General features: G+C 40.7%; 1 protein-coding gene across 4 annotated transcripts in view; it reads left to right on the forward strand.

The window, feature by feature from the left end:
- Window positions 1-27,227, forward strand: part of alk (ALK receptor tyrosine kinase) — a 498,812-nt gene that overhangs the window by 459,012 nt on the left and 12,573 nt on the right. For 3 of the 4 annotated variants that reach the window (XM_055005937.1, XM_055005939.1, XM_055005940.1), the window contains 8 exons: window positions 7,595-7,753; window positions 8,851-8,964; window positions 13,444-13,630; window positions 17,487-17,577; window positions 17,838-17,902; window positions 18,356-18,485; window positions 19,201-19,298; window positions 22,044-22,136. In XM_055005937.1, coding sequence (XP_054861912.1) covers window positions 7,595-7,753; window positions 8,851-8,964; window positions 13,444-13,630; window positions 17,487-17,577; window positions 17,838-17,902; window positions 18,356-18,485; window positions 19,201-19,298; window positions 22,044-22,136 — 937 coding nt within the window. The remainder of the gene's footprint in view (window positions 1-7,594; window positions 7,754-8,850; window positions 8,965-13,443; window positions 13,631-17,486; window positions 17,578-17,837; window positions 17,903-18,355; window positions 18,486-19,200; window positions 19,299-22,043; window positions 22,137-27,227) is intronic. The other variant, XM_055005938.1, reaches the window with a different exon arrangement.

Here is a 27,227-nt window from a genome sequence, read left to right on the forward strand (position 1 = left end):
CCTGCTACATATTTAGGTCACATGATTCAGTATCCATACATAACGTACACATGCAGAACACATGCCTGTGCTTAGGGAAGGACATTTTGTTTGTGAGTACATCTATCTTAAATGGCTGCACTCCATTTCTATCACAATTTTTTTCAAGATTTCATCCGTTGGAAATCATACAACGACCGAGCAGCCTTGGCGGAATACTGTGCTCTCTGAGTGCTTTTCTTGTTATTATTATTGTTGTTGTTTTCTACATTTTGTCTGAGGGTATATTTATAGTGCTGGCTAAGTCACCAACTAATGTACCACATATACTATGCTATAGATGTGTTTTCTCAAACCATAGCTATAGTAAGGTAGCACCTACAGCTACTATGTTTCTGTTGCCTCCCAATAATGCAGATGATACCATGGATAACAGATAATGAAATTAATATCAAATAGTTCTTATTTCTAGAGTCACATTGATAAATAGACCTTTACCAGACTTCAAACTGTTCCCTTCCTGAAACCACTGCTGCACACATTTTAGTGTTATAAATGAAAAAAAAATGAAAGTGACATAATTTAGAGTGCCTATAAAAATGTTCAACTCTTTTGTAAATTTTGCCCTTTTATTCCTTTTCAACACTGAATAATGGTCAATATAATTCATGCTTTTTGGATAAGAATTCACCAAAAAAGATTTTACATTGTCAAATTAGCTGTTTTCTACAAATGCCAACTAATTTCAGCTTAAAAAGGTGAAATAAGCCTGACACATCTGGACACTGCAGTTTTTGCCCTGTTCTTTGCAAAACTGTCACGTTGCATGACAACCGTAAGAGAACAGCCCTTTTCAAGTCCAGCCACGTAATCTCAGCTGGACTGAAGTCTGGACTCGGACTCAGTCACTCTAGAACCATCACCTTGTTTTCTTTAAACCATTTCTGTGTCATTTTGCTGCATGCTTTGCATCATTGTCCTGCTGGAAAACAAATCTGCTCCCAAGTGGCAGTTCTCTCGAACACTAAATCAGGTTCTCCCCTAGGATTTCCATATACTTTGTTGCATGCATTTACCATCTACCTTTACAGGCCTTCCAGGACCTATTGCCAAGAAGCTTCTGTGCATCATGATGTTGCCACCACCATGCTTAACATTGGTGATGCATCTAGTCTGATGGCCAGAAAGCTCAATTTTGGTTACATTAGACCAAAAAAATACATACACTGCTGTTCAAAAGTTTGGGATCACTTAGAAATGTCCTCATTTTTGAAAGAAAAGCAGTTTTTTTTTCAATGAAGATAACAAAAATTAATCAGACATTCAGTGTAGACATTGCTAATGTGTGATATGACTATTCTAGCTGGAAATTTTTAATGGAATATCTCCATAGGGGTACAGAGGAACATTTCCAGCAACCATCAATCCTGTGTTCTAATGCTACATTGTGTTAGCTAATGGTGTTGAAAGGCTCATTGATGATTAGAAAACCCTTGTGCAGTTATGTTAGCACATGGATAAAAGTGGGAATTTTCATGGAAAACATGGAATTGTCTGGGTGACCCTAAACTTTTGAATGGTAGTGTACATTTTCTTCCAGTTGACTGCAGAGTTCCCCACTCGCCTTCTTGAGAAGTCTAGTCTAGATGTAATAAGAGTGGCTTTCTCTTTGCCCTCCTCTCATAAAGCTTTGACGGGTGAAGAACAGTAACACAGGTGCCTTTGTGGCCTTCCTCACTAATCTATTTCTTGCAAGGACACCCAGTGTTTGATGACAGGCCTGCTCGAGGCAAATTTACTCATGTGCCATAATCCTTCCATTTCTTAATGATGGATTTAACTGCACTCCAAGGGATATTCAGTGACTTGGAAATCTTCTTTTTTAATAACCTTTTTGCAAAGATTCTTTGATTGTTCTTTTGGTTTTATGGTGTGGTTTTAGCCAGGAGCACTGATTTACCAGTGACTAGACCTTCCAGATACAAGTGTCTTTGTACTAAAATCACTTGAGAAATATTCACTGCACTAAGACGAGCTCAATTTCAGCAACTGCGTGACTTCTAGAATCAGTTGGCTACCTCTGTGTTGAATAAGGAGGTGAATACTCCTACAATCACCTATTTTACATGTTGTATTTTAATCGATTGGCATTACTTTGTAGAAATTAGTTTTAACTTTGACATGAAAGAGTCTTTATTTGTCAAATGAAAATCAAAATCATTACTAGAATATGGAAAATGGCATTTTGTGTTGTGTCTTTGTGTGTAATATCTGTGATGGGATAGAATCTGTGTAAAGGTCAGCTTTAAGAGCATTTGTGGCTTGAAGTTGTAATCACAAACGGCTCTGGCAGCAATTTCTTTCTCAGTTTGAGCTGCAATGGGCGAATCTCGAGCTCAAATAAAAACAGTAGGTGATTCAGGATAGTCCTGCTGTGTGCAGTCAAAGACGTAAAAAGGGATCAAAAGTCATTTCAGTAATGTTGACAGAGACAACCGGTTTGCAATGCAGGTCCCTTCACACAATACAGACTGTTTGAAAACCTGTATGACACAGATAGGGCTACACAGTTATCCAGCCATATTACCGCTGGATGCTGGTAGGCACTGAAGAAAACATGCATGTTATTAGAAAACAGGAGAGCTTCAATGAATCTCACTTGATTTTTCTGGAGGAAAGAGAAAATAGTGTTTTTCATTTCAAGGGTCTAAGCTTGAGAGGAAGAAAATCACTCACCGGGTTCATTCTTGCCTAGTTTTGCTCGTGGTGAAATTGTTGTCAGTTATTTCATTAAACTAAATCAGATGTGCAGCCAAGATATCCTAGACGCATTTGTAAAATTCAGTGAGAGAGAAGCTATCAGTGCACCACTCTGGCAGAAAAGCAACATGGAGTGGGATTCAACATGACTGGATCTAAATACAGAGCATCACACCTTCCCATCAGTATGCAGTCTGCAGCAGCACTCAGGACATTTGTATTCTTCCTTGGAAACCTTTTCAGTGTTTCTGGGTTGGATTTATGTATTTGTACTTATAAAGCTGATAACGGAATGATGAGAGAAAATAGATTCTGCAGATGAGTGCATTTGCTTTGCTTACTAAACAGTCGAGCTTTCACGGGCAGCCCATAACTAATTCATGTTGGGCTGCTTTGTCCCCGCGTGCTATAGTTTACAATTAAGAGAATTGGGTTCTTTAAATCTAGACAGAATAAATAATGTCATAAAAATCTATTTCAAAGTATTCATGGCAATAAGCTGTCGCGCCATGGAGGGCAGAGGGTTTCCAGATTTTGTTCCAGCCGAAGACCACAGCAGATGGTTTCTCTGATTAGCACACCTCCACTCTGAATCAGGAAATTCATCTAGTTTAAGGTAAGATTAGGCTGGAATGAAGTGCAGCAAAGCAACCAACCCCACTTTATGCACTTCATACAGATCCAGGCAGTAAAGATACCAGATGCAATTAACCCTCTGAATCACCAGCAGGTCCTCTACTGGTTTTTTTATTGTTATTGTTTTGTCTTTTTTTTTTTTTTTGCTTCTTCCCATTTCTACTCACCATGGACTGATTTTCCAACAGCTCAACAAAGAAAGTAGAGAGAATTTGAAAATGTCTTTTGACCAGTCTAACAAACTGAATGTCATTAACTCCACTGGAAAAAAGGCCGTGCCACATACTATAAATATTCTACTACTTATGTCAGGGGTGTCAAACAGGCGGCCCGCGATCCAAAAGCGGCCCGCCAAAAGGTCCACTCTGGCCCATTGTACGACTTGTCAAGCATAAAAATTACAGAGAAGACATTAACTGCAAATTGTAAATCTGTAAAACTATAAATTTAAAATAATTTCTAGACCTTGACAGGTAGTTTTGATCATAAAGTAAAATATCATATTGCTCATTGTTCTTTTGTCGTTTGTGCCTCGTTTTTGTAATATTTTGTCTCGTTTTTGTTTTTCATCTTGTTTTTGTTGTCAGATTTTTGTTGTTTGTCTCATGTTTTTGTTGTTTTTTTCTCGTTTTGTGCTTCATCTTTGTCTCACTTATGTTTTTTGTCTCATTTTTTGTCACGGCGAGGGGGGTGAACCAGAGCAGAGAGCACACAGACGAGGGACTGAGGCAGGAACAAAGGTGGATTTTATTGTGTTAACAGAAACCAAGGGAGTGCCGAACAGGGTGGGAAAACTGGTGTCTGGAATAACTGAACTAAAGGGGAAGGTTGGGGGGTGACTGTACCGGGGACCGGCGGCCTGGTTGGCATCCTCTGTGGTGGTGGGGGGGGGGTCGGTTGGCGGCGGAGAGCAGGCAGGAGGGCCTCGTACCAGGGGGGCGACTGGTGGGGTGATTTCCAGAGCCGGGGGGCACACGGCAGGCAGGGACCCTCCACAACAAGCAGGGGATCCAGGAGCAGGCAGCAGGTCCAAGGTGAGGTAGGGGGGAGGCCTGGTCAGGGCTGGATCCAGAGTGCAGGAGATGGGGGGGGGCAGAGCAGGTGGAACCGGGCAACTGGGTCAGCGGTACTAGACAGAAAGAGAGCAAGGTTAGACAAGGCAAGGCTTTTCAATGAGAAGTTTAAAGCAAGGTGAAGGCTAGACAACTGACTGCAAGAGCAGAGTCTACTATCTGACAGAGTGTGGAGAATGTGGCCGGTTTTTATGGTGGAGATGATCATCAGGTGTGCTGCACCACAGCTGCCCGCAGTTCCGCTGATGAGTGATTAGTGATGAACAACAGCTGGACAGAGCAGGAAGGTGGAGAGAGGAATAGGAGGGAGGAGGGAGGATGAGGGAGGATGAGGGAGGATGAGGGAGGATGAGGGAGGTCAGGTGGGGGCTGAAGCTGGGACAGAGGAGGGAGCCCTGACATTTTTGTTATTTTGTTTCGCTTTATTCGTATTTTACTCATTTTTGTTGTTTTGTGTTTTATTTTGTCTTGTGTCGTTTGTCTGTTTTTTTGTCGCTTTGTGTCTCATTTGTGTAATATTTTGTCGTATTTATGTTGTTTTTTGTCTTTTTTTTGTCTGACTTTTGTCATTTTGGTCATAAAGTAAACTACTATAACATTCATTTCCAGATGGTGTTTTGTAAAAAGATAATTCCTTAAATGTGAACATTTTAAGAGTGTACCTTTTTTGCACTGAAACAAAGGAAAAATGTGGAGTTGTGGTTATTTATAGGTTATTATTCTCTGATTTTACTGGTCAGCCAACTGGAGATCAAATTGGGTTGAATGTGGAACCTGAACTAAAATGAGTTTGACACCCCTGACTTGCATGTTTAGTTTGTTTACTTGTCTATCAGCTGCATGTAAACTCGGTGTGCAGTTTAGCTGAAAAGTTCCTGAATTTTTGTTACTGGACACTTCTATCACAGCTATACCAGTCAGAGCTCCGCGGTCATGAGAGGGAGTGCAGAATTTTTGTTTTTTCATAGAATCTAGTTACTGGAAACAGCTTAGTTTTGGTGAATTTCAAATGAGACATACAGAGTAAAGTGCTTTTCATGAAATATTACTATTCTAAGCTTGGATTTTTGAAGTTTCACAGTGGAACCAGAAGTCCCACATAGTTAGTTTACAGAGTTGAAAATCTGTTTATTATTTCAGTTTTTACAGTCCCTTGCTCTGATAAATGGTGTAATTTTGGCAATTTTTAAAATGATAATATTCCTTTTACACCCGCCAGTGGGTTTGGGGTTATACAGGGTTAAATGAGAGTAATATGAGCAGTTATATTTTGGTAATAAACCTATTGGTCATAAATGTAATTCATAGAATTGAATATCTCATGACAATGTTTAACCCAGTGATTATGTCCAGGTTAAAGGCTTGTCAGGATTATATTTTATATTTTTGTCTATCAAGACTAATGATTAACTCCCCTACACCCAAACACTACCGAATGTAGATAAGGTATATATTATAGTTTTGACTGGATTCCATCTTTTGTACATTAAGTTGATAAACTAGTGATAGGTCATCACATCTACTCTAATCATGCATTTTTCAGTAATGTGCAGCTCATTATCTTACTGACTGCACTATAAACCAGGAGCTCTCGAGCACAACCACCCACATGGAAGAAGGAATGTGAATATATATGACAATCAGTACAAATGCCATTTTTTCCTCAATACCAAAACTGTCAATCAAATAAATGTATTTCATAATAAATCCTTTAGGGGCAGGCACAGAGTGTTGCTATTAACAGTCTGGTCGTAGCTGCAGTTCTACAAGCACACAGGAAATACAACAATGGAGGGTGAATTCCATGTTGTTGATGGTGATGTAGGAAAAGAGCAGGCTGCTATTCAAAGAGTACACGTCGTCCTGTCCGAGTTTAACAAATCAGCATTTGTCTTGTTTGAATTTAACAATTTAGCGTTGACAAACGTACAGCAGTTTATTTTGCTTAGAAGTACCGACCCTGAAGTAGGTACTTTTTCTCCCTAAAAACAGCCATGAAAGAGCTTCTACAGGAGCGGTTTCTGCAGTCAGAAGATGGTCAAAGGTTCAGGGCTGCCCTCAAACGACCCACATGTTCCTACAGTGAAAAACGGTCTAGAGAAAAACAAGTTCCATCCCTTTGGCAGCAAACCTCCATGTGCTAACTTTTATTCAAGACACACGTCTGGCAATCAGAATGAGTTGACATTTTTGTTTTTGCTGAAACGTAGAGGTTGTGAGACCTTAGAGGGATGTTTGTTGCTTCGGCAAGGAACACGGCAGAGTATTGTGACGATCGTCTTTGGTTTGTCTGTCTGTTAACAGCATTACTCAAAAACGGATTAACGGATATCGATGACATTTTCAGGGAAGGTCAAAGTGATTAGATGTTGGTAGTGATGCGGCTTACAGTCTGGATTCACGGATTAGTTAAAGATTTCTGTATCATTGCCAGATAGCAGCACAGCGTCACTGTAACCATGACAACCAGTGAACACTAAGTCAGCTGCCTGCTGATGATCACATGATTGTGATCCTACTACAAATCCACCTCTGAGGACTTATCAGGACTTATCCATCAGAAATGATCCAAGGAACAACTGATTAAATTGTGGGGTGTTTCTGAGTCCAGTCAATTCCTGCCACACGCTACATATTTATGTCACGTGATTCAGTCTCCGTACATAACGTTCACATGCATAACACACACCTGTGCTCAGTGCAAGGTCATTTTGTTTGTGGGTACATCTATATTAAATGGCCATGTTCTATGTTGCCGTGATTCCTGATCATCAATAACTCTTAAACAAATGCTGCATTTCTAGTTGGTTGTTTGATTGTCAATATTACTATGATCTAGTATGTGCTGTAAGTATGTAGACTGTGTGCTGGATGATGACGATGGCAGAGAAAAGCATAGGAAAGTACCCTCAGACATTTTTTAATTCGGATTATTTCCAGTAAATTACATTAGACTGTTATTGAACTTTTGCTCATTTCACCAGGAGACATCCTGGAGATGTCTAATCAAATCCTGTTCATTTTGGAAACCTCTGCTCTGCCCCCTGTGTGTGTGTGTGTGTGTGTGTGTGTGTGTGTGTGTGTGTGTGTGTGTGTGTGTGTGTGTGTGTGTGTGTGTGTGTGTGTGTTTGTGTGGACGCCTGAAGCCATCGAAGGGAACGGTGAGGTGATCATCAGCCCGCAGCAGAACTGCAGCCACTGTGAAAGCGGCGAATGCTACCAGACCAAGGTTGCCATCATCTGCTTCTGTGATCACGACCTCATCCTGGGACCGGACGGAGTGTCCTGCGTCAACACTACACTACGTCTGACTTACTTTTTTATATACTGTACAGCATGTGTGATGAAGAACCATTGTCTATTTCTCTGTCTTCCATACAAATATGTGAAACTAATCCAAACGTAGAAACGAGCTGAGCTAAATGGAATTGTACCTGTAATTGACTGTGACTCAGAGAATAGATAATGAATTAATATGCGTAATTAAGCCTGGGAGGCTCCGTTCTCTGTGGAAATGTTTTTTTAATAGTGCTTTAATCATTCATAATAATTATCAATAAGTGGGATAAGCTAACCTGTTAATGAAAATGAATGTAACTCTAGCTGTATTATGTGTGCGGATTCTTGGCCTGTGATTTGCAATTTATCTCTGTGCTGCAGTCACATAAAAGCTCTTTATCTTTGGATAAAAAGGTTCCACCTGGATACTGATGTCACGACATTATACGGTGGATTTTAAATGTTTTTTATAACGGGCTTAATGAGCCTCAGTTCACACAGTTGGCTGTGCCTATATGGGTCATGTCAACATGGACTAAAAATCATTTTCCAGAGCGTGCAGTGTCTCCATCCTGGGTTAAACTGTGACAAAGGAGCGTAGACAAACCCCAGTGGATTGAGAATTGCCTCTTCAGTTATGATTTGTAATCTCAGATGAATAATACATTTATGAATGTAGATCTGAAATGAATTAATACGGCAGAATGTCACTCTATAATTTGAAGCAAAATAACAGGGCTATTACCATCTCAATGATATCTTAATGACCTAGAGCCTCTCCTTGCCCTATGGTTTGCAAATCTGTTCTCAGTAATGACAAGCAGTAGATAATTATATGATGCTAGGTCATAAAAGGTCACCATCTCAATATGGTCTGTGTCGGTGTCCAGAGTTGTTCCTCAGCTTAGACAAGTGAAATGAGACCCCCCCACCCCCACCCCCCCACCACCACCACCACAGAGGAGGAATTGACATGCACCAGCCGTCGCTGCTCCTAAGCTCTGTTGTGTCATCGCTTTCACATCATTAATTAAGTTGGGGATCAGCGTGGCGAAGTGAATGTTAATACTCCTTCAGGGAAGAGAACAACTGTACAACACTGTTGTCTCCCCTTGTCTTGCAGCAGCGATCGTGGAGCCTCCACCCCCACCTATCTCCCCCCTGGCGCTGGTTCTGTCTGTGGGCACCTCGGCCCTCATCGCCGCCCTGCTGCTGGCCGTGTCAGGAGTCATGATAAGTAAGAGTCACCTCAGTCTGTACCTCTGTGGCACTCCCAGTCTATATGGTCACTATGGAATATTTGGCTTCATCATCCACTCAGGTTTTCACACTGCAGATATGATTCTGGAGGATGAACAATTAAACTGAATTTTGATGAAAATTTGTACGTACTAAATTATAGCACAAACTGGCAAATATTTAGTTCACAAGTGAGCTTCAAATCCCATCATCAGTCCAACAGCCCACTGTACACATACTGTACATATGAAGAGCCTGAACATGACACTGTAAGGTCAGATTAACTATATTTTTAGTCCATGTTTTATACTTGTCTTGGCAGCTGAATTTGACACTATCAAGCAGATCAATGGATGTTTAAAAGGCAGGCAGCTGATTAGAAAGCTCCTTGTTAGATGAGCACATTCACTGAGAACATGTCAGGTCAGAAATGCTATTCCAAAGCTCTTGACCTGATGAACAAAGCACTTTGACAAGGTAGAAATCTGTCTACATTTACCATTTATCATTTGAGAAACATCTCTGGTCGGGTCACAGTATTATTTATTATAGAGGAGAATGTGGGAGCTCCTTGTTCACTTACTGTACAAAACAGACAGACAGTAAAACAGTGAGCACAGACATTTTGGACATTTATCAATCATTGTAATTTTGCATCATCACTGATATAAAATGATACAGTGCACAACAGTACCACAGTTTACAGATTGCATTATGGGACTGTTAGAAATGAGAGAGAGAGAGAGAGAGAGAGAGTCTCTTAAATTGTTCTATAGAACAGCTGCATGATATTGGAAAAAATGACTTTGCAATGTTTTGTTTTCCTGCAATATATATCGTGATATGAAAAAACTTTTAAAGTAAATACTGCCTGGGTATAATTTAACAACTGCAAGATGCCATCTGTGACCAAAGTGCTGCAGTCTGGTAACTGATTTAAAGCAGCAGGCTCCATCCTGTTCACAACATTGTCTGGGTCAATATATAACTGAGGGACTTTTGAAGTTCATGGGATATATCTTGCACACATTTTTATTAAAAGTAAACAATATAATGTTTTTTTATGTTCATTATGATCATGTCTTTACAAATTCCATAATTATTTATTATGGAAACAATCACTTATTAATGAAAAATGACTGGATTTCACTAAAATGTCAACTAATCTGACCATAACCATCTGAATTTAATACCAACCACCTTCTAATTAGCTAAACAATAATAAAATGAACTTGTTCAAGAATAGTTTTGATTGTGTTCTTTTTATTAAGTTGAGATAATCATGACAGATATTTCTTTTTTGGCAATATATCAAATTTTACATGGAAAATAACTAATTGTATCTCTGTCTGAGGAATCACTTTCCATTAAGTTCCCCATTACAAAAACACCTCTCCAGGAAGTGTGTTAATTCCAGATCACATGACCTGCTCCTCATGATGTCATTTCCTCCTGAAGAAAAGACTGGCCAGACTCCAAGGCTTTCTGAGTTAATTAATATAAAGTAGTCAACAAGTTTACTACAATATGTTTAGAAATAACTTTCCATTTCAATTTTATGCAATTATATATATAATATTTAGAAGAATCTTTCTCTAAAATACTATGTGGTGTTTGGTTATTGATGTTGATTTTAGGCCTGAAAACAGCAAAAATGTCAACTATGATACAAAAAGTCCCACAATTATATACTGACCCATCCCTTGTTATACAGACTTGATGTCTCTCATCAAGGCCCCAAGCAGCTGAAATTTCTCTCATGCTGTTCTCATTTGATCATGAGGAAAAACTTTGTTTGTAAACAGCAAAGTTTCAGCTGGAAGTTGTCATTGATAAAGCAGAGGGTAAGAGGTGTGTAGGGCTCCACTGTCCAGCTGGACCACAATAATATTCCTTCTGTGACATTTTTCATACAGCTTTTTGATGGCAAATTGAGAAAAACAGGTGTGTATTATTTTCCTGTTGCTTTGAGGATCATGTTTTAAACCCCTCTTTGGTAACTGTGTTAATTGGCATCACGTCTTTCATTAGGTGAAAAGGTATTGCATCTGTGATTTCTCTGCCATTTGAAATCTTTCTCACATGGTGTAACATTGACAAAGGCATTCCAAATAGTTTTGTTTTTTGTTTTTTTTTGCTTTGGATGACATTCAAATCTGGCTTTGCGCTCATTATACAGAGCTTTGTGGTGCCGATTTACACAGTCAGACAAGTTAGTTGTGTTGCCTCATGCAGCGGCAACAACTTCAAGACCCAGCCAACAAAAAAAAGTTTTTCGTACACCATCATCCGTCCAGACTTTCCTTTTCAGTCTTTCTCTCCTGTTCCTCACTCATTTTCCTGTGCACATGTGAAGCCTGCACATTAACAAACTTTTTAATAAAGATTTAAAAACCGATTACATGTATCTAAAAACTCTTAAATCTGAGTAAAAAATATCCTATCTGACAGATTTCTCTCTTTATCAACCAGGGGTGTCAAACATGGGGTCCATGGGCCGAAAGCGGCCCTCCAGAGGGTCCAATCCAGCCCCCAAAGTGTAAAAATTAGAGAGAAGATATTAACTGCAGATTGTAAATTTGTAAAACTATAAATTTAGAATAATTTCTAGACCCTGACAAGTTGTTTTGATCATAAAGTAAAATACTAGATTGCTCATTGTTCTTTTGTCATTTCGTGTCTGTTTTTGTCTTTTTTATGTCATTTGTCTTATTTTTGTCATTTTGTGTTTGCTTTGTTTGTTTTGTGCATCATTTTTGTTGTTTTTTTGTCTCGCTTGTGTTTGTCTCATTATTTGTCATTTTTTTCTTCTTTTTGTTTTGTGTCTCGTTCTTGTCATTTTGTGTTTTTTGTTTCACTTGTGGTGTTTGTCCATATTTTTGTTGCTTTGTAACTTTTTTGTTCAATTTTTAGTCTCTTTTTTGTTTTGTTTCTTGTCGTTTGTCTCATTTTTGTCATTTTTTCCTCACTTTTGCCATTTTGTGTGTCATTTTTGTAATATTTTGTCTTGTTTTTGGGGTTTTTTTGTCTTTTTCTGTCAGACTTTTGTCATTTTGATCACAAAGTAAAATACTACATTGTTCGGTTCCAGATACCTGTGATTAAAATTTGGAGTTGTGGTTATTTTTAGGTTATTATGCTCTGATTTTACTGGTCTGGCCCACTTTGGGCTGAATATGGCCCCATAACTAAGATGAGTTTGACGCCCTTGTTAGAGATTAATCATGGAAAATGAGAACTGTACCAGATTTCTTTTTTTATGAATCACCAAAAAAAACCACACTTCCTGCTATGTGACTATTTGATGACACTGAAATGATATAATGTGCAGCCCTACTATACAGCATTATAATTATAATCTGCTTAGAATTTAGACATATATTGGAGAGACCTTCTTGTTGTTACTGACCATTAAACATCAAACTGTGCCGTTAAATGTCTGAGAGGTTCTAGTCTCTCTTTTGGTCTGCGCAGTAGACACACATCCTCTCACTCTGTATCACAGACACTAGCATCTCCAGTGTCTGTCCTGGACCCTCTCAGGCAGCTCTTACCAATCTGTTGTCAGGATGGAAAATGAGCATCCCAACCAGCGCAGATATCCATCTGCCTGCCTGCTTTCAGGCTATTACAGCCAGACATATGCACTCATTGAGCCATCATCTCTTCCACACACTCCCCCGCTCAGTCTCACACTTGCAGACCGATGCATACGTCCAGACTCCCACCTACACTCCTGCACACACATTAGTAGAGGAGGTGGGGGCAGATGAGGTGTGGGACTACCTTTGTGATGAATGAAACGTGCTAATGATGGATGGCTGCTTAGCCTGCAGCTGACGGCACTCGTACATTAGCCAGCACTTGGTAAATAAATAACTCCCACACACACACACACACACACATAACCATATGCAGAGAAATACTCACACAAATAATTTTCCCTGCAACTAATATGTTTACAGCCCAGGTCAAGGCTTCTAGAAGTAAAAAGTGAGAGGTGTTCTGTGTAACAAATAAAAAGCAGAGCCTTCTTACGGTTGCCTGTCCTGCATGACATGCATAGATTTTCAAGAAGGTGTAAGCTGCCTTGGTTGTGAGCTTTGTTTCCATCTGTGTTTATGCATTATACATGTGTCTGTGTACTAAATGTGCACATTTACAAGACAGAATCAAATGCTGAGGGTTCAATTCTAAAACACAACATATCTGGATATTTTACAAAGAAATCTGGCATCAGAAAGAGAAAAATCAATGTTTCACAGACACAAAAAGAGAGGTTCAATTTTATAACGATTTCTGTTGTACAAGCATGTGGTCTTCAGAGAAATAATACTTTAAAAGCTTTCCACTTTGTGTGCTTTGCCTGCCAGCAATAATTTTCTACAAGGAGATGGGTTCAAGGTTTTGTTTGTTTTTTGAACTGTGGATGTCTCAGTTGTGGAATGAGACACCTCTTTCTTTTTCACCTCGCCAGTGTACAGGCGGAAACACACAGAGCTGCAGTCTATTCAGCTGGAGCTGCAGAGTCCCGACTGCAAGCTCAGTAAGCTGCGAGCCTCCACCATCATGACAGACTACAACCCCAACTACTGCTTCGCTGGCAAGACAGCCTCAGTCAACGACCTGAAGGAAGTGTCGCGACGAAACATTTCTCTCACCAGGTAAAAGATTCAGCTGTGCTGTCATTGTGGTAAGCACTTATTGATTCAAGGATAACAGTATCTGAACAAACAGACCAAAGAAAAACTTCCCAGCTCTGGTGAATGTTAATAAAAATCCATTTGTACAACCAATGGAAATATGGTACTCCAGCCAGCCTTGAAAAGTATGTTGAGAAAATACACCGATCAGGCATAACATTGTGACCACCTGCCTAATGTTGTGTTGGTTCCCTTTATGCTGCTAAAACTCCTCTGACCCAGTGGTTCATGGACCTCTGGGGATCCTGTGGCACCAGTGAATTCTGTGGGTCCTGTGGGTTGCAGGGTGGGATCTACCTAGATCAGGCTTAACCGGGTGATGAAGTGTAAACTAAGTTACGAATCAAGGTCACAGTCTATGACTTGACTGTGTTCAAACATCTAAAAAGTTTCTTTAAAGATCTTCAAAAAATCACCAAGAGGAGTCAGCATTTGGAGTGCAGCAGGATTTATTTGTTGACAAAAATTCCAGGAGTAATTCTTAGCAGCGATAACACCCCAAGAAGAACTGAAGATACTGAGCTGTGCACCGTCTTTTATGCTGTGAGCGTTGGTCATTTTTCCACGCCCATGGGGCGTATGATAGGAGTGGCAGTTCTGACACCATTGTGCTTTTCTAAATCTATTGGTCAGATCATGACATCAGGTTATCATATTTCATCCCTAGATCACTCCCTACAGAGGACATGAGCATCAAGTTATCATTAGGTCATCTGTTACGGAGAACATTCCCAGGCATGTTCAAAGTTTTTGCTCCACATCTTACCCTTATTATTTTATGACAGATTTCATACATAATATATTTGTATGTGTTATTATTATGATTCCAATATATGCTAAAAGTTGTAATACCTTAAGTATACATCATTGTGTACTGATCACTCCATGTTTTATCTCCTAGAGGGCATATATCTTCACAACAAGGCTACAGGTTATACTTTGTGATTTCTTATCAACCCTTCAGCCATCATTACACCGTTTCTAGGCCTTCTTTTCCCTCACACACATTCAATACAATCAAAGCATTGGTGGTTATTAGAATATCCAGCATTAAGTACTTCACACACTTATATTACTAATTAATTCAAATAGCATTTGCCGGGATTACTTCATCTTTTACTTTTAGCACATCGTACCCAAAAAATATTACACTACAATGGATCATCCCACAGATGCTCAGTAAGATTTAGATGTGGGGAGTGTGGAACCCAGGCGAACATTTTTGTTCTCTCGTGTTCCCCAGACCACTCCTGGGCAGTTTGTGCAGTATGTTAGGATGCATCGTCCTGCTGAGGGTGGAAACTGGCATCAAGGACTGCTGTTGTCATGGGGGGTTGTTGACCTGCAGTGTTTAGGTGGGTGGTACAAGTCAAACATCCACATGAATGTCAGGACTCAAGGTTTCCCAGCAGAACGTTGGATTATAACAAAATGATCGATGTTATACACTTCACCTGTCAGAGGTCAAAATGTTGTGGCTGATCGGTGTATGTTTTCTGGGAATTCTTAAAGTTTGGAAACATTTTTGTGACCCAGTTTTCCTAACTTTGCCTCTGTGCACCACTACAATAGATGTGAGATCACGACTGAAGTATGGACTCTCAGCTTTTATTCAAGGGTTTTACTAAAAACAATATTTTTACCAGGCTTTATAGGGGCAAAGTTCTATACTAGCTTTTAGTATATTGCAATTTCAAATGGCCTGATAGGAAACTGGACGTCTGTACCTCCTCTTTCTCTGTTTTCAGGCTTTAGAAAATGTAGCTCATAATAATAATGGGAGGTTTTGCCCGATCACAGGTCTTTTCATCCAGATCAGGTGACAGCAGGATGTGGTGGTAGAGTGGGTTGGACTGAAGACTTTCACTTATGAGAGTGAGGTTTAAATGCTATGTGAAGTTACAACCAGAATTTACTTTTTTAGTGTTTTTGAAGCGTGTGCATATACCCATGCTCACATGGTGGGAGGGGCTTAGAACAGGAAGGAAAGGAAGAGCTGCAGGAGGAGGTCAAATTTACCTTCCACAGCTCAGGAATTGCAGTTACTTCTTTACACAGTCCCTCTATTAAGTGGACAGTTTCATGGCCAGCTGTGGTCTCATTGGTTCATTACAAATTAAGGAGATAAAAGGTCTGGAGTTGATGTCACGTGCTGAATTTGCATTTTGTAGCTGCTGATAGGAACTCTCAACAGGTGGTACAAAAATGCGTCAATGTAACCGAAGCACTGCATTTTAAAGCTCAAAACATCCAGTAATCTCAAAAAGGTCAGCAACACCAGAAGAACTGAAAGACCCAGTAAAAGGCAACTAAAAAGGATGATTGCAGAGGAACAGCACCGTCACAACATCCAGCCAAGCCAAGAACACTCAAGGAGGTTAGAATGCAATTTTCAAAGTCTACAATCAAGAGCTGTCGTCATGAGTTTAAATATAGAGAGACTTACCTCAAGATGGTAATCACTGGCGACACTTAAAAACAGAAATGCCCAATTAGACTTTGCTAGAAAACCTCTGAAACATCCTGTCAGTTCTTGGAACAAGATTCTTTGGACAGTTGAAGATGATCTTGTAGCAAAATGATGGAAAGATAGATGACTGGAGAAGGAAAGGAAGGGCTCTGATTGGACCGTATCATCTGTCAAACATGGTGGAGGAGTGTTATGACACGGGCATGAATGGCTGTCAGGGGAAATGGTTCACCTGAGGTTACTGATGATGTGACTGCTGACCGAAGTAGCAGAATGAATTCTAAAGTGTACAGAGCTCAATTTTTTCTCACATTCAGTCTAATGCTGCAAAACTGATAGGATGGAACTAAAGATAGACGAGGACCCAGAAAGTTGCCACGAGGACAGCCTGAAAGGCAGGAAGCAAATAAATGTGATGTTCTTAAATGACAATCATCTGGCCTCAACCCGGCTGAGTTGCTTTGAATTCACTGAAAACAAAACTGAGGGCAGGAAAAACTCACAAACAAGCAGCAACTGAAGAAGCTGCATTAAAGCATTTTGAGGGAGGAAACTCAGCATTTGGTTATGACCATGGGTTCTATACTTCCAGCACTCACTGGCACTGCATAGATTTGTATTCAAGTATTAAAAACAATAATTAAATTTAGAATTAATGAAGTTTGCCCAATTACTGTTGAGCATGTGAAAATGGAGGGACTATATTTGTTAAACCACTTGAATTAAAACTGAATTCCTACACATCAATCACATCTTTATTTTTTTGCTTCAAATCAATTGTGGTGGTGTACAGGGGCAAAATACTAATTACTTGGACCCATGTATAGTTTAACAGTTTATAAGTCTGATTATTAATCTCTGTGATAATTTGTTTTCTTCTGAAACTAGAATATTTTCCATCTATTACTTGTATAACTCATCTTGGGTTATGCGAGTCTTAGATCAAACTGCTACAAAAGGGTAAAATCAAAAGCATAATTTGGTATTAAAGTTTATTTTTCTACCCTTGCACATCTGCAATAGACCATCACAGAGAGGAAGTTGTTTACTTTCGTAAGCTGAAAAGCTAATTTAAAATACTGATTAGTATGTCAGCCGTCCTGCTAAAAAGAAATCACTCTTGTTGATTTTCTCTGAGGTTCTCATTCCTTTAACCAGCCCTGAGCTCCACTGGTGATCGTCTGAACAACGGGATATTTGCAACATGTTTTACTGCTGTTTGCTTCAGATGTCTTCAGCTTCCAAATCTCACCATTGTTTGAGTCTTTCTGTGTGGAAGTTTCAGCATAATCCCTAAAACATGATGTACCACTAAATGATAATAATAATGTTTGTGTTGGTCTGCAGGGGTCTGGGTCACGGTGCTTTTGGTGAGGTCTATGAAGGTCTGGCAGTGGGGATACCTGGTGAACCAAGTCCACTGCAAGTGGCAGTCAAGGTCAGTTTTTTCACAGCTCTGACTTTGAGTGAAATCAGACTAATGGACACTTCTAAAGTAATTACACATCCTGCACTTAGTGCCGCTTTTTTCTGCATCAAAGCTCATGAAGTTGAGGGAAGTTTTTCTTGTACAGTTCCAACAAAAATACTGCATCAAACCTTTTCACAACCTTATATTTAGAAGTGCATCAGGCTCTACAAAGTATTACAACTATTGTATATAAAATTTTACTGAAATTTGGTTTCCATTTACACTAGACCCTTCCTGAGGTTTGTTCTGAACAAGATGAACTGGACTTCCTCATGGAGGCTCTCATCATCAGGTAACCTCTACAGAGACAATTTAAATACCAGTGTGTAGGATTATGAGGGTGCAGTTTGCAACCAACAGAATACCGCTCCTCTTCCAAGCATGAAGCAACATTAGTGGTGGCTGCCACTCCGATGTAGAAGTGCAGAGGGCCTTCATGGGGCCGGTGTTTGGTTTGTTTGTTCTGAGCTTCTGTAGAAACACGTCAGTACAACATGGCAGTCTCTGTGGAAGAGGACACACTCCCTATAGGTCTTCAAAGTGCTCATTCTAAGCAAAAACACAACAACTTGTAAACACGTGTGATATTACACTAATGGAAACATAATAAGGACTAGTAATTCCATTTCTGCTAATAGCTCCCCTGAAATCCTACACACTGGTCCTTTAAAGGATTCTGGCTGCTGTTAAGAACCATCTAAGCCATTTTCTGACACATTTCCATGCTGTGCTGCTGTCCCTGCAGTAAGTTCAGCCACCAGAACATTGTGCGTTGTATAGGAGTCAGTCTGCAGGCCATGCCCAGGTTCATCCTGCTGGAGCTGATGGCCGGAGGAGACCTCAAGACCTTCCTGAGGGAGACCAGACCCCGGCTGGTGAGACTCATTGCTGTATCACGCTCAGCTCAACATTGTCTTTTACGATCTCTTCATTTTTTCAGCATTGACACCACCTTGTTGATTTAGTTGTTAGCAGTTGCTCGTTGACACATCACGGTTATGGACACAACATTACAATTCGTTTAGAGTTCTGTTCAGCTGGTGAAGACCAGTATTTACTTTCTATACCAACTCCTGAGGGAAATAAATGGTTCTCCAGCTGCTAAAAGCTCTGCTCTGTTAACCAGCACGTTGCTAAGAGTCTGTCTGCTGTTAGCTGCTGGACAGGTAGTGTACGGTATGTTTTTAGAGTTTCTTCACTGTTGCAGCCAAAGCATCGCTATGAGAGCAGTGAGGTGAACCAAACCAGTGGAGTTATAGCTAGACAGCTAAACAATGAGCTGAAATGCACTATTATACCATATTAGCAATCAAGCCAAGAGCAGCTGCAGATCCAGGAGATAATTCTCTTTCAGTAAGTAAGTAACAATGTCATATTGTTTTCACATCGCTATTTGATAGATTGTTATCATAAAAAGTGATTATAGCCCCTTTAGGCTATTATTTCTGATGGAGCCTCAGAATTCTCTCATCTAAGTTAGTCCAGTCAGATCTTGTACTAATGTGTACTCCATCTGTGTCTCAAATCTGCCTCAGATATATTCGCTAATATCTAATTCTGTCTTTGTCCATCTTGTCTGTGCGTGATCAGGAGCAGCCATCCAGCCTGACCATGGTGGACCTTCTGAACGTGGCCAGAGACATAGCTAAAGGCTGCCAGTATCTAGAGGAAAACCAGTTTATACACAGGTACTTCACCAGATCTGCACATTTTGCAAAAACAAATGCAGAAAATGATAGCGGAAGGATGTAATGGATTCTGTGGTTCTCCTTCCGAAGCAGATCAAAGCAACAGAGAGAAAGACAAACTGTAAACAGAAAACAGTACATAGGGTATTGCATACCACTGAATGCATTTGGAATGCAAATATGCAGTAGGCGAACTGAGTTGCCCACATTCATCTGCTAACGTCTACTCAGAATTATAAACTGACTGCATCCATCCAAGCATAACATATGGACTCTGCACGCCTTTTGCCTTTCATACGATAGCAGAAAGGACAAGTGATGAGTTTAGTATCAGCACAGCCAGATGGGGAAGCCGGCTTGCCTTTTTACGGTCTGTATCCAAGGCACAAGTCAACAGTGTGTCCCTCTATAGACATAATCACAGTGGTTGGCGAACCAAAGGATGTGGCTCCGGAATTATTTTGAAGCTGTCTTACAAAGATTAACTTTATGAATGTCCTTGAGGAAAGTCAAGTACGTGTTAAAATGAGGAGGGGTCAAAACAGATTCACCAATCATATTAAGACAATTAAAGCACCTTCCTTGTGCTCTGTCTTTGACTTCCTACGAATTGGCAAATGACACACATGCCCTAATAAAGCTTGTTTGCCCCAATGTGGCACAGTAAAACTCCATCATTCTAATGGCTCGCTCTTCTCTGGAGGCTTGTGATCTTCCAAACAACCTGATTTTCTGCCTTCAAAGCTGCATTAAAATTCACCCTAACACCGTCCTTGAAGCTGTTTTGAATTTTATGGAGGTGTGTTTGCTTGGGGTTGAGTATGGGGGCAGGTGAATGAGGGAAGGTGGAGGAGTAGCCACTACTCAGAAAATGCAGCTTTTTCTCAGGGATTACTGGCTTGGATGATGAGCTGTGATGTGCTCCAGCAGGTTAAATCACAGGGTTAATGCTGTCTGAGAACAACTTACTCCCAGCTTTTGTGTTTCTCTGCTTATTTCTGCGGCGGCGCTCATCTGTTTTACAGCCAGTGGATCATGCAGTGTTGCTCTTTGGTTATTTTATTTTACAACAGGCTTGGCCCCCGCAATGGAAATTGCCACTGCCTGAAAAGGAGCCCTGTGCTGGGGTGTTGGGTACTTTAATGTAACTGCAGGTGTTAAAATAAATTAATAATACAGATTGTTCTCGAAGTGCTGCAGTGAAATGGGTCTTTAAGCTGCAGTTAAAATTTACTGTAAATAAGGTCTACAGTATGAGGCCAGTCAATAATATTTTAATAACTGCTCTCACACCATGGTGCTGCATGTACAATTTGTCTGTGTCCTTCTCTAAAGCCTTCAGCCAGCAGTCTGTGACAGCTACTGCTGCATTTCAAGGCTCATCCTTGCCTACGAGCAAAAGCAAATAATTTCCATGAATTCTTCCAAAGCATTAAACAAGGCCTGCTTGGATTTAGCTGGAGGCCCTCACAGAGAGAGTGTCTGTGTACATGCCTTCCCACCTGCTAATTAGAGTCAGGCTAGGAAAAGTCGTTCAGTCTTCCTGAAGTAGCGGTGTAGCCTTTAAATGGATTGATTGTTTGACTGTTTATTCCTAAACAGGAAATCCTGTGTGATGACACAGTTTAAGAAGTTCTCTGTAGCAGGTTTTGACAGCTCAGTTTACTGACACTCTAAATTAGACTCCAGCAAAATAAAAACAGGCTTTCTCAGAGAAACTGAGACGCAAATAGATGCCAGAAAACATTGCAGTTTTTATTTCATACTAAATTATTCAGTATCAGATTTGTTTTAGTTTGTAATATTGTAAGTTGAAGGTTTCCCACTTGTGGTACATTGAAGTAGGGCAACCATCACAGTGTAAGTCCCTGACTTAAAGCCTGAACTAAATCAGTCTGAATTATTACTGTATCCTCGTCGTGTCATTTCTCATTTAGGTTCTTTAGAGTGTGGAGGACAAACTTCAAAACAATGCATTTCTGTCTATACACTCAGAGCTCAGTATGGTGGTTTCTATCACTACTAGTTATTTACTTCCATCCCAGCTCTCTTTCATGATCTAGTGTGAGCAGAGTGCCACATGATGTTATTCTGATGTTAAATCCTGGCCAGATGCACGCTGATGAGGAGCATTGTGCTCACAACATCACTTGTGAAGATGTTAAGAAAGTTAGATGCCAGGGGAGCAGAATACAGTGTGTGGGCTCAGTTTCCTTCCCCCAGACAGAAGTGGAAGTCGCAATGTGAACGACTGTATTTTTGCTTTAAGAATAACCCACCACAGTGCAAATATGAATTTTCTCCTCTAACCCACTCTGCCTTCATATACTGTGGAATATTTCAGTCTTTTCTCTGGATGCACCATGTGGGTAGAGTCATAAAGGCACTAAGAAACTGTACACTTTGAAAGACAACTATACGCTTGCCCAGGGCAACATGGTAGTTACACTGAACTTCAGATCCAACTGGGGAGCGTCTGTAGGTGTCTCATACAGGGACCTCTCTTACAGATGCAAATATAGGAGAAACTCTGGTAAACTACTAAGGAAATGAGGAGTTAGACAAGCTGTGTGAACATCAATGCTCCACTTGTCTAGCTCTTACATACACTATATCCCAACATACTGTACTAAAAAACTCACATCATTTAAACTTACCATGACTTACTGTAGCCTAATAAAGTGACTAAGCTCTTATCAGTCCATGCACAGTGAGCTGACAGTGGGTCTTTCTCATGTCTTTCAGGGACATCGCAGCTCGGAATTGCCTTCTGACTTGCAAAGGACCGGGTCGTGTGGCCAAGATCGGAGATTTTGGGATGGCTCGAGACATCTACAGGTACATTTCCAAACAATGACTGATGTAAGACAGCAGGTGAGACCATCTTGGCTCAGCTGACCATGTTTGGTTGAAGTAATGTCCAGTTAAGGTCCAAAATCAGCAGAGTAAAGACTCAGCTCACATCAAATCGACAACGAGAATGAAAGTGTCTTTCTGAAGAACAAACACTTGGAGACATTGGTATCAGCCCATATCAGTTGACAGTGAAAGCTAAACCATGCGTCACCAGTAAAAAAAAAAAAATCTCAGTTGCTCTTAGGTTTCTCCTTAATATATTGCTACATGAGGCAACTAATGCTAGTTGGTTAACGACTGAAGATTGTCTTTGGTTAAAAGAGTCAGTTGGGGTGACTAATAGATCTTTTGTACATACATCCATCCATTCCCACTGTTTCTTCAACTTACCACTGAGGAGCATTGTGAAGAAAAAAATACTCTCTTTTCCTCTACTAAGGAGTTGCCTTGCAGCTGTTAGCTGAAGACACCATGCAGGTCAACTGTATTCACCTTAAATCATCCCAGAGATCCTATGAGTCACCTCCAATTATCCTGCAGGTTATCACCTTTGAACCCTGTTCCTATTTACTTCTCCCAAAATAAGGCTGTGAGCACATTCAGGCCTTCTCTCCTGCTAGTATGTACATGAGAAAGACAACCACTGTAGGAAGAAGATGTGTCAGGACTCCTGACCTGGTCAAGATTAGATATTGTTTAGTCTGACGTGCCTGAGCAAATAAGTTGTCCCCATGTTAAGTTCCAGTCTAAATCTGGCTTTCCTCCCAACCCAATATTTACCCGAAGGTTGAAGAGGATCCTCAGAATTGATGCTGTCGGTGCTCCCATGAATGTGTTGCTTTGTTGTGTCACTTCTCCTGATATCAGTAAACCTTACTCTCAACCTAAGTCATCTGATTCTCCAGAGCGTCTCTGTATCTGCCTCCTCATCCTCTCTTGACATCGCTGAAATTCCACAAAAGGATGTATTGCTACTTCTTGCTTTTGCAGGTTATTCTTATTTAACATTAAATTGTAGCTATTTATTGGCCCTGGTGCACGCTGGTCTTCAGTCTGCTGAGGAGCATTGTGCTCACAACATCACTTCTAAGGATGTTAAGAAAGCTAGATGCCAGGGGAGCAGAATGCAGTGTGTGGGCTCAGTTTCCTTTTTCCCCAGACAGGAGTAGAGCATGCTGTGTGAACTGTTGTATTTTTCTCAAAGAATAATCATCCACCACAGTCCAAATAGGAATTTTCTCCTCTAAATAAGTAGTCAGTGTAGTGAGAGAAACTCACACCTACAGCCAAGTTAGAAGCACCAGTGAACCTACGATGCATGTATCTGGAGTGTTGGAGGTAACGGCACCCACACAAAACCCACACAGGCCAAGAGAGATCACAGCGTATAGCACAAATTAGCTTTTGACGATGAAATTTTGAAGATTTAAAATCAGTTCAGACTATTTAAGGTTATTTCGTGGGAGCATTAAGGCTTTTATTTAAAATTGACATTGGAAAGAGGTGGGAAATGTGGCAAAAGAGGGAAGAGGAATGAATGGCAGCGAATGGTCCGGTCAGCCGGGAACTGAACCGGTGTTCAGGGCATTTACACACATATGTGACCTAAATACTGGACCATCAGGAGGACCCTATAGGTTTGTTTTTTATGTACAAAGAAGGACATTTGACTGTTAAATACATTCTCATACCCGTGTGCAGTAGGCTGTATCTAATGTACATCCATCCATGTGCATTAGTGTCACGTACGTGCACTCTTGTAGCACATACGCTGGGCAGAGACAGTTATTGGGCTGCACATAAACTCTCCAAAGTTGACGAGATGAAGAAATTCAAACCACGCAGACCCGTCCGTGCTAGTAGACAAGGAAAGTTTAACCCCAGCTATTTCAGACGTGGCTGTTTCTATGTGTTTCTGCCTTTTATCCACATGCAAACAGTGTTAGCTCATTGAAAACTTAGCTTCTGGAAAACTCTTTTATAGGGTGAAGATACTCAGAAACTCATTTTGCAGTGTTGACATGGAAAAGATAGGAAAAAGAGGTTTTGGCTTCTGATATCAGACAGGCATCATTATCTCCTTTGTTTACATGAGAACATTTTGTGCAATAGTGGATGTATTGCCGGGAGAACTTTTTACATGTTGCGTAAATGTACCGTTATTTTCCCACTTTACTGAGAAATTCAGGCTTTAGAATCAGTCAACATTTATAATTCCCTCCTTCCTCAATGTTAGCAGAACCAGTAATAGCTTTTTTGGAGGCTTCATGGCTTTAGCCTTAAGGTTATATCGCCACCTGTTGTTTTGGCATGCTCTTACATTTGCTTCTTTGATTTTCATATGGACAGAGTTTCTCTTTTTTTGAGAATAGGAGAAAATAGAAAATAGTTTGCCAGTTCTGTGCTGCCAGCTCTTGCTACTTTCAGTCAACTCACAGTATGCTGTAATGAGACTATACTAGAGTTTAACTACCGTAATATATGTTATACATCTTCTAATTGTATGACATGCTTAGACACAAAGACACATGTAATCATCCATCCATCCATCCATCCATCCATCCATCCATCCATCTTCTATACACCACTTAATCCTCATTAGGGATTCTATCCCAGCTGACTTAAGGTACGTGTCCACTGGCTCCAGCAACTTCCCGCATCCCATTTATTGTCTATGTGAAACGCACCGCAGTCCATGCTGGTTGCATTGCGATGCATTTCGAGCTGTGATCCGGTGCATCACCCCAGAGCTCATTTGCAAAAAGTGGACTTGACTTTGACTTCTACAGGTCCGACGCATCGCAATACTTTGGTTAAACGTCAAAACTAGCCGTCGTTCAACTAAAACGAGGAAAGATTCAGCTACTGCACAGATTATTTCTCACTTCAAATGCCTTCAGAAACACTTTTCGCTGAACTGTTTTCGTAATAAAAGAGAAAGTTTGCAACTGAACCGCCATGTTGGTCCGAAGTATCTACCAGACTGATGTTGAAGGCGCTGTCATGTGACCATTTAGTGGCCAACTAGTGACTGCCCACCAAGCAGTTGATTTTCAGATGTTGTGCGTTTACATGTGGGAAAAACAGATCCAGTGGACACGCACCATTAAATTTGTTTTATGTTTGCCACCTCAGCGACGTCTGCGTGGCTCTGTGTGGACAAATTACATAATTTTAGCAGCCAGTCCCCTTACACAGCCTTCTCAAGAGGAACATTGCTGCGTTGTGCACCTCCAGATGGAGACACGCAGAAAGCTGGCAGAAGAACAGGAGCTCCTAGCAGCACAAGTTCAGAAATACAGGCACTTATACGATTCATCACACAGAGATCACTGTGATAACCGTGTTATGAACAATTCATGGTGTGAAATTAAAATTAACTGCTGAAATGCAACTATTCGGTAAAATGCCATGTTGTAAGTAGTGGAAACAATGGCAAACTTCTTCATGGAGTATAAAGCCACACACGGTCTCTCAAGCGGATTTCCAGGCATCTCACACAGCTAGTTCATGTGGAAAGCATAACCCAGCCTTTAGGGTGAAGACAGGGGACACCCTGGACAGGTCACCAGTCTATCACAGGGCTAACAATCCCTCTCACATTCACACCTATAAACAATTTAGAATCACCAGTTGACCTCAGCATGTCTTTGGACTGTGGGAGGAAGCTGGAGAACCTGGTGAGAACCCATACATGCACAGGGAGAACATGGAGACTCCATGCAGAAAGATCCCAGACTGGCACGCAAACTAGGGATCTTCTAGCTGTGAGGCGACAGTGCTAACCACTGAGCCACTGTGCAGATCCACATGTAATCAGATTTGAAGTATTTTAGTGAGAGTACAAACAGTTTTTCTTCCTGTGTGGTTGTTAAAAGTTTTATCACTTCTCAAGCACAGTTTTCAGCTGGTAAATGCTGAAACTCAGCTGTTTTACTCTCCATCAGACTAACGCCTTCTTTTAATCCACATCAGCTCATCTGTAGCCCCAACAGCATGTCATTATTCTTAGCTCAAACTTTCTAATACAGCTAACACTACTTCACGTGACGCCATTTAAATGAACACACAATCCAGCAGGGAAATCTCTTAAGCCTTTCATCTGGTAAGAAATTAGAACAGGGGAAATATGTCACAGCATTCTGCTAAATCAACGCAGCACTTTCGCATCATGCCATGGAAAGTCACATAAGAGCAAAGTCACTCTGTGAACATCCGGAAAAGGCTGTTGCACAACATCCCCGGGGAGCCACATTAGGAACGCTTGATTTAATTGCTGATGTCAGTTTTTCAGGTGCCTCGCTGCGATATTGTTTTTATCTCCCAGCCTGGAGCTGTGGTGCCAGGACTGGGATTCTTTTTTTACTATCATTGTTATGTTCAGAGGGAGGGGTGGTTGTTTGGCACACAATGCCAGCAGGCCACTAGTGTGTTATTACTGCTGTTTCATGATGTCTCCCTACTGTTACGTGACAAGAGACGTGGGAGTCTTTTTGAGGCGATCACAGGGGACATGTGCCCCAGTGAGGGTCTAGGACAAGGAGTAATGTCAGCTTTTTATATTCTGATAGGAGAGCCACAGGCGCACTTCAACGTGGTACTCCACTGATTCCCACACACACAAATTCACTCACACACTCTCACATGCATGCTTGCACACCAGTGATGCGGTGGTAAATAAAGCAGGTAAACAATAGCTGCTAGACAGTAATCATCCTAAAGTAAACAGCTGCCGGTGTGAGGAGAAATCCACTGTGCTTTCAGAAAAGAGTTGTTTTTGCCTTAAACTACCAGATATTCATCAGAACTCTTAACAATGGTTGTATAGCATGACTTTAGCTTGTATTTATTAATGTCAGCCTGGCACGCTCACATGCAGAGACGCACAATAAAGGCAGAACAAAGACATTCAACTCAGCCGACATAAGTATTAGACTCCACCATTGTGTCCTCAGGTGCATGCTTCTATCTCACTTTCCATTCAGCACAGTCGGCTCTGAGCCTTTGTCTCTCACTGTTCTAGACTTCTCTATCTCCCAGCTTCCCTCCTGCTCTCAGAGTGGCTCACACAAA

This window comes from Amphiprion ocellaris, chromosome 20, assembly GCF_022539595.1.
Source record: "Amphiprion ocellaris isolate individual 3 ecotype Okinawa chromosome 20, ASM2253959v1, whole genome shotgun sequence".
NCBI lineage: Eukaryota > Metazoa > Chordata > Actinopteri > Pomacentridae > Amphiprion > Amphiprion ocellaris.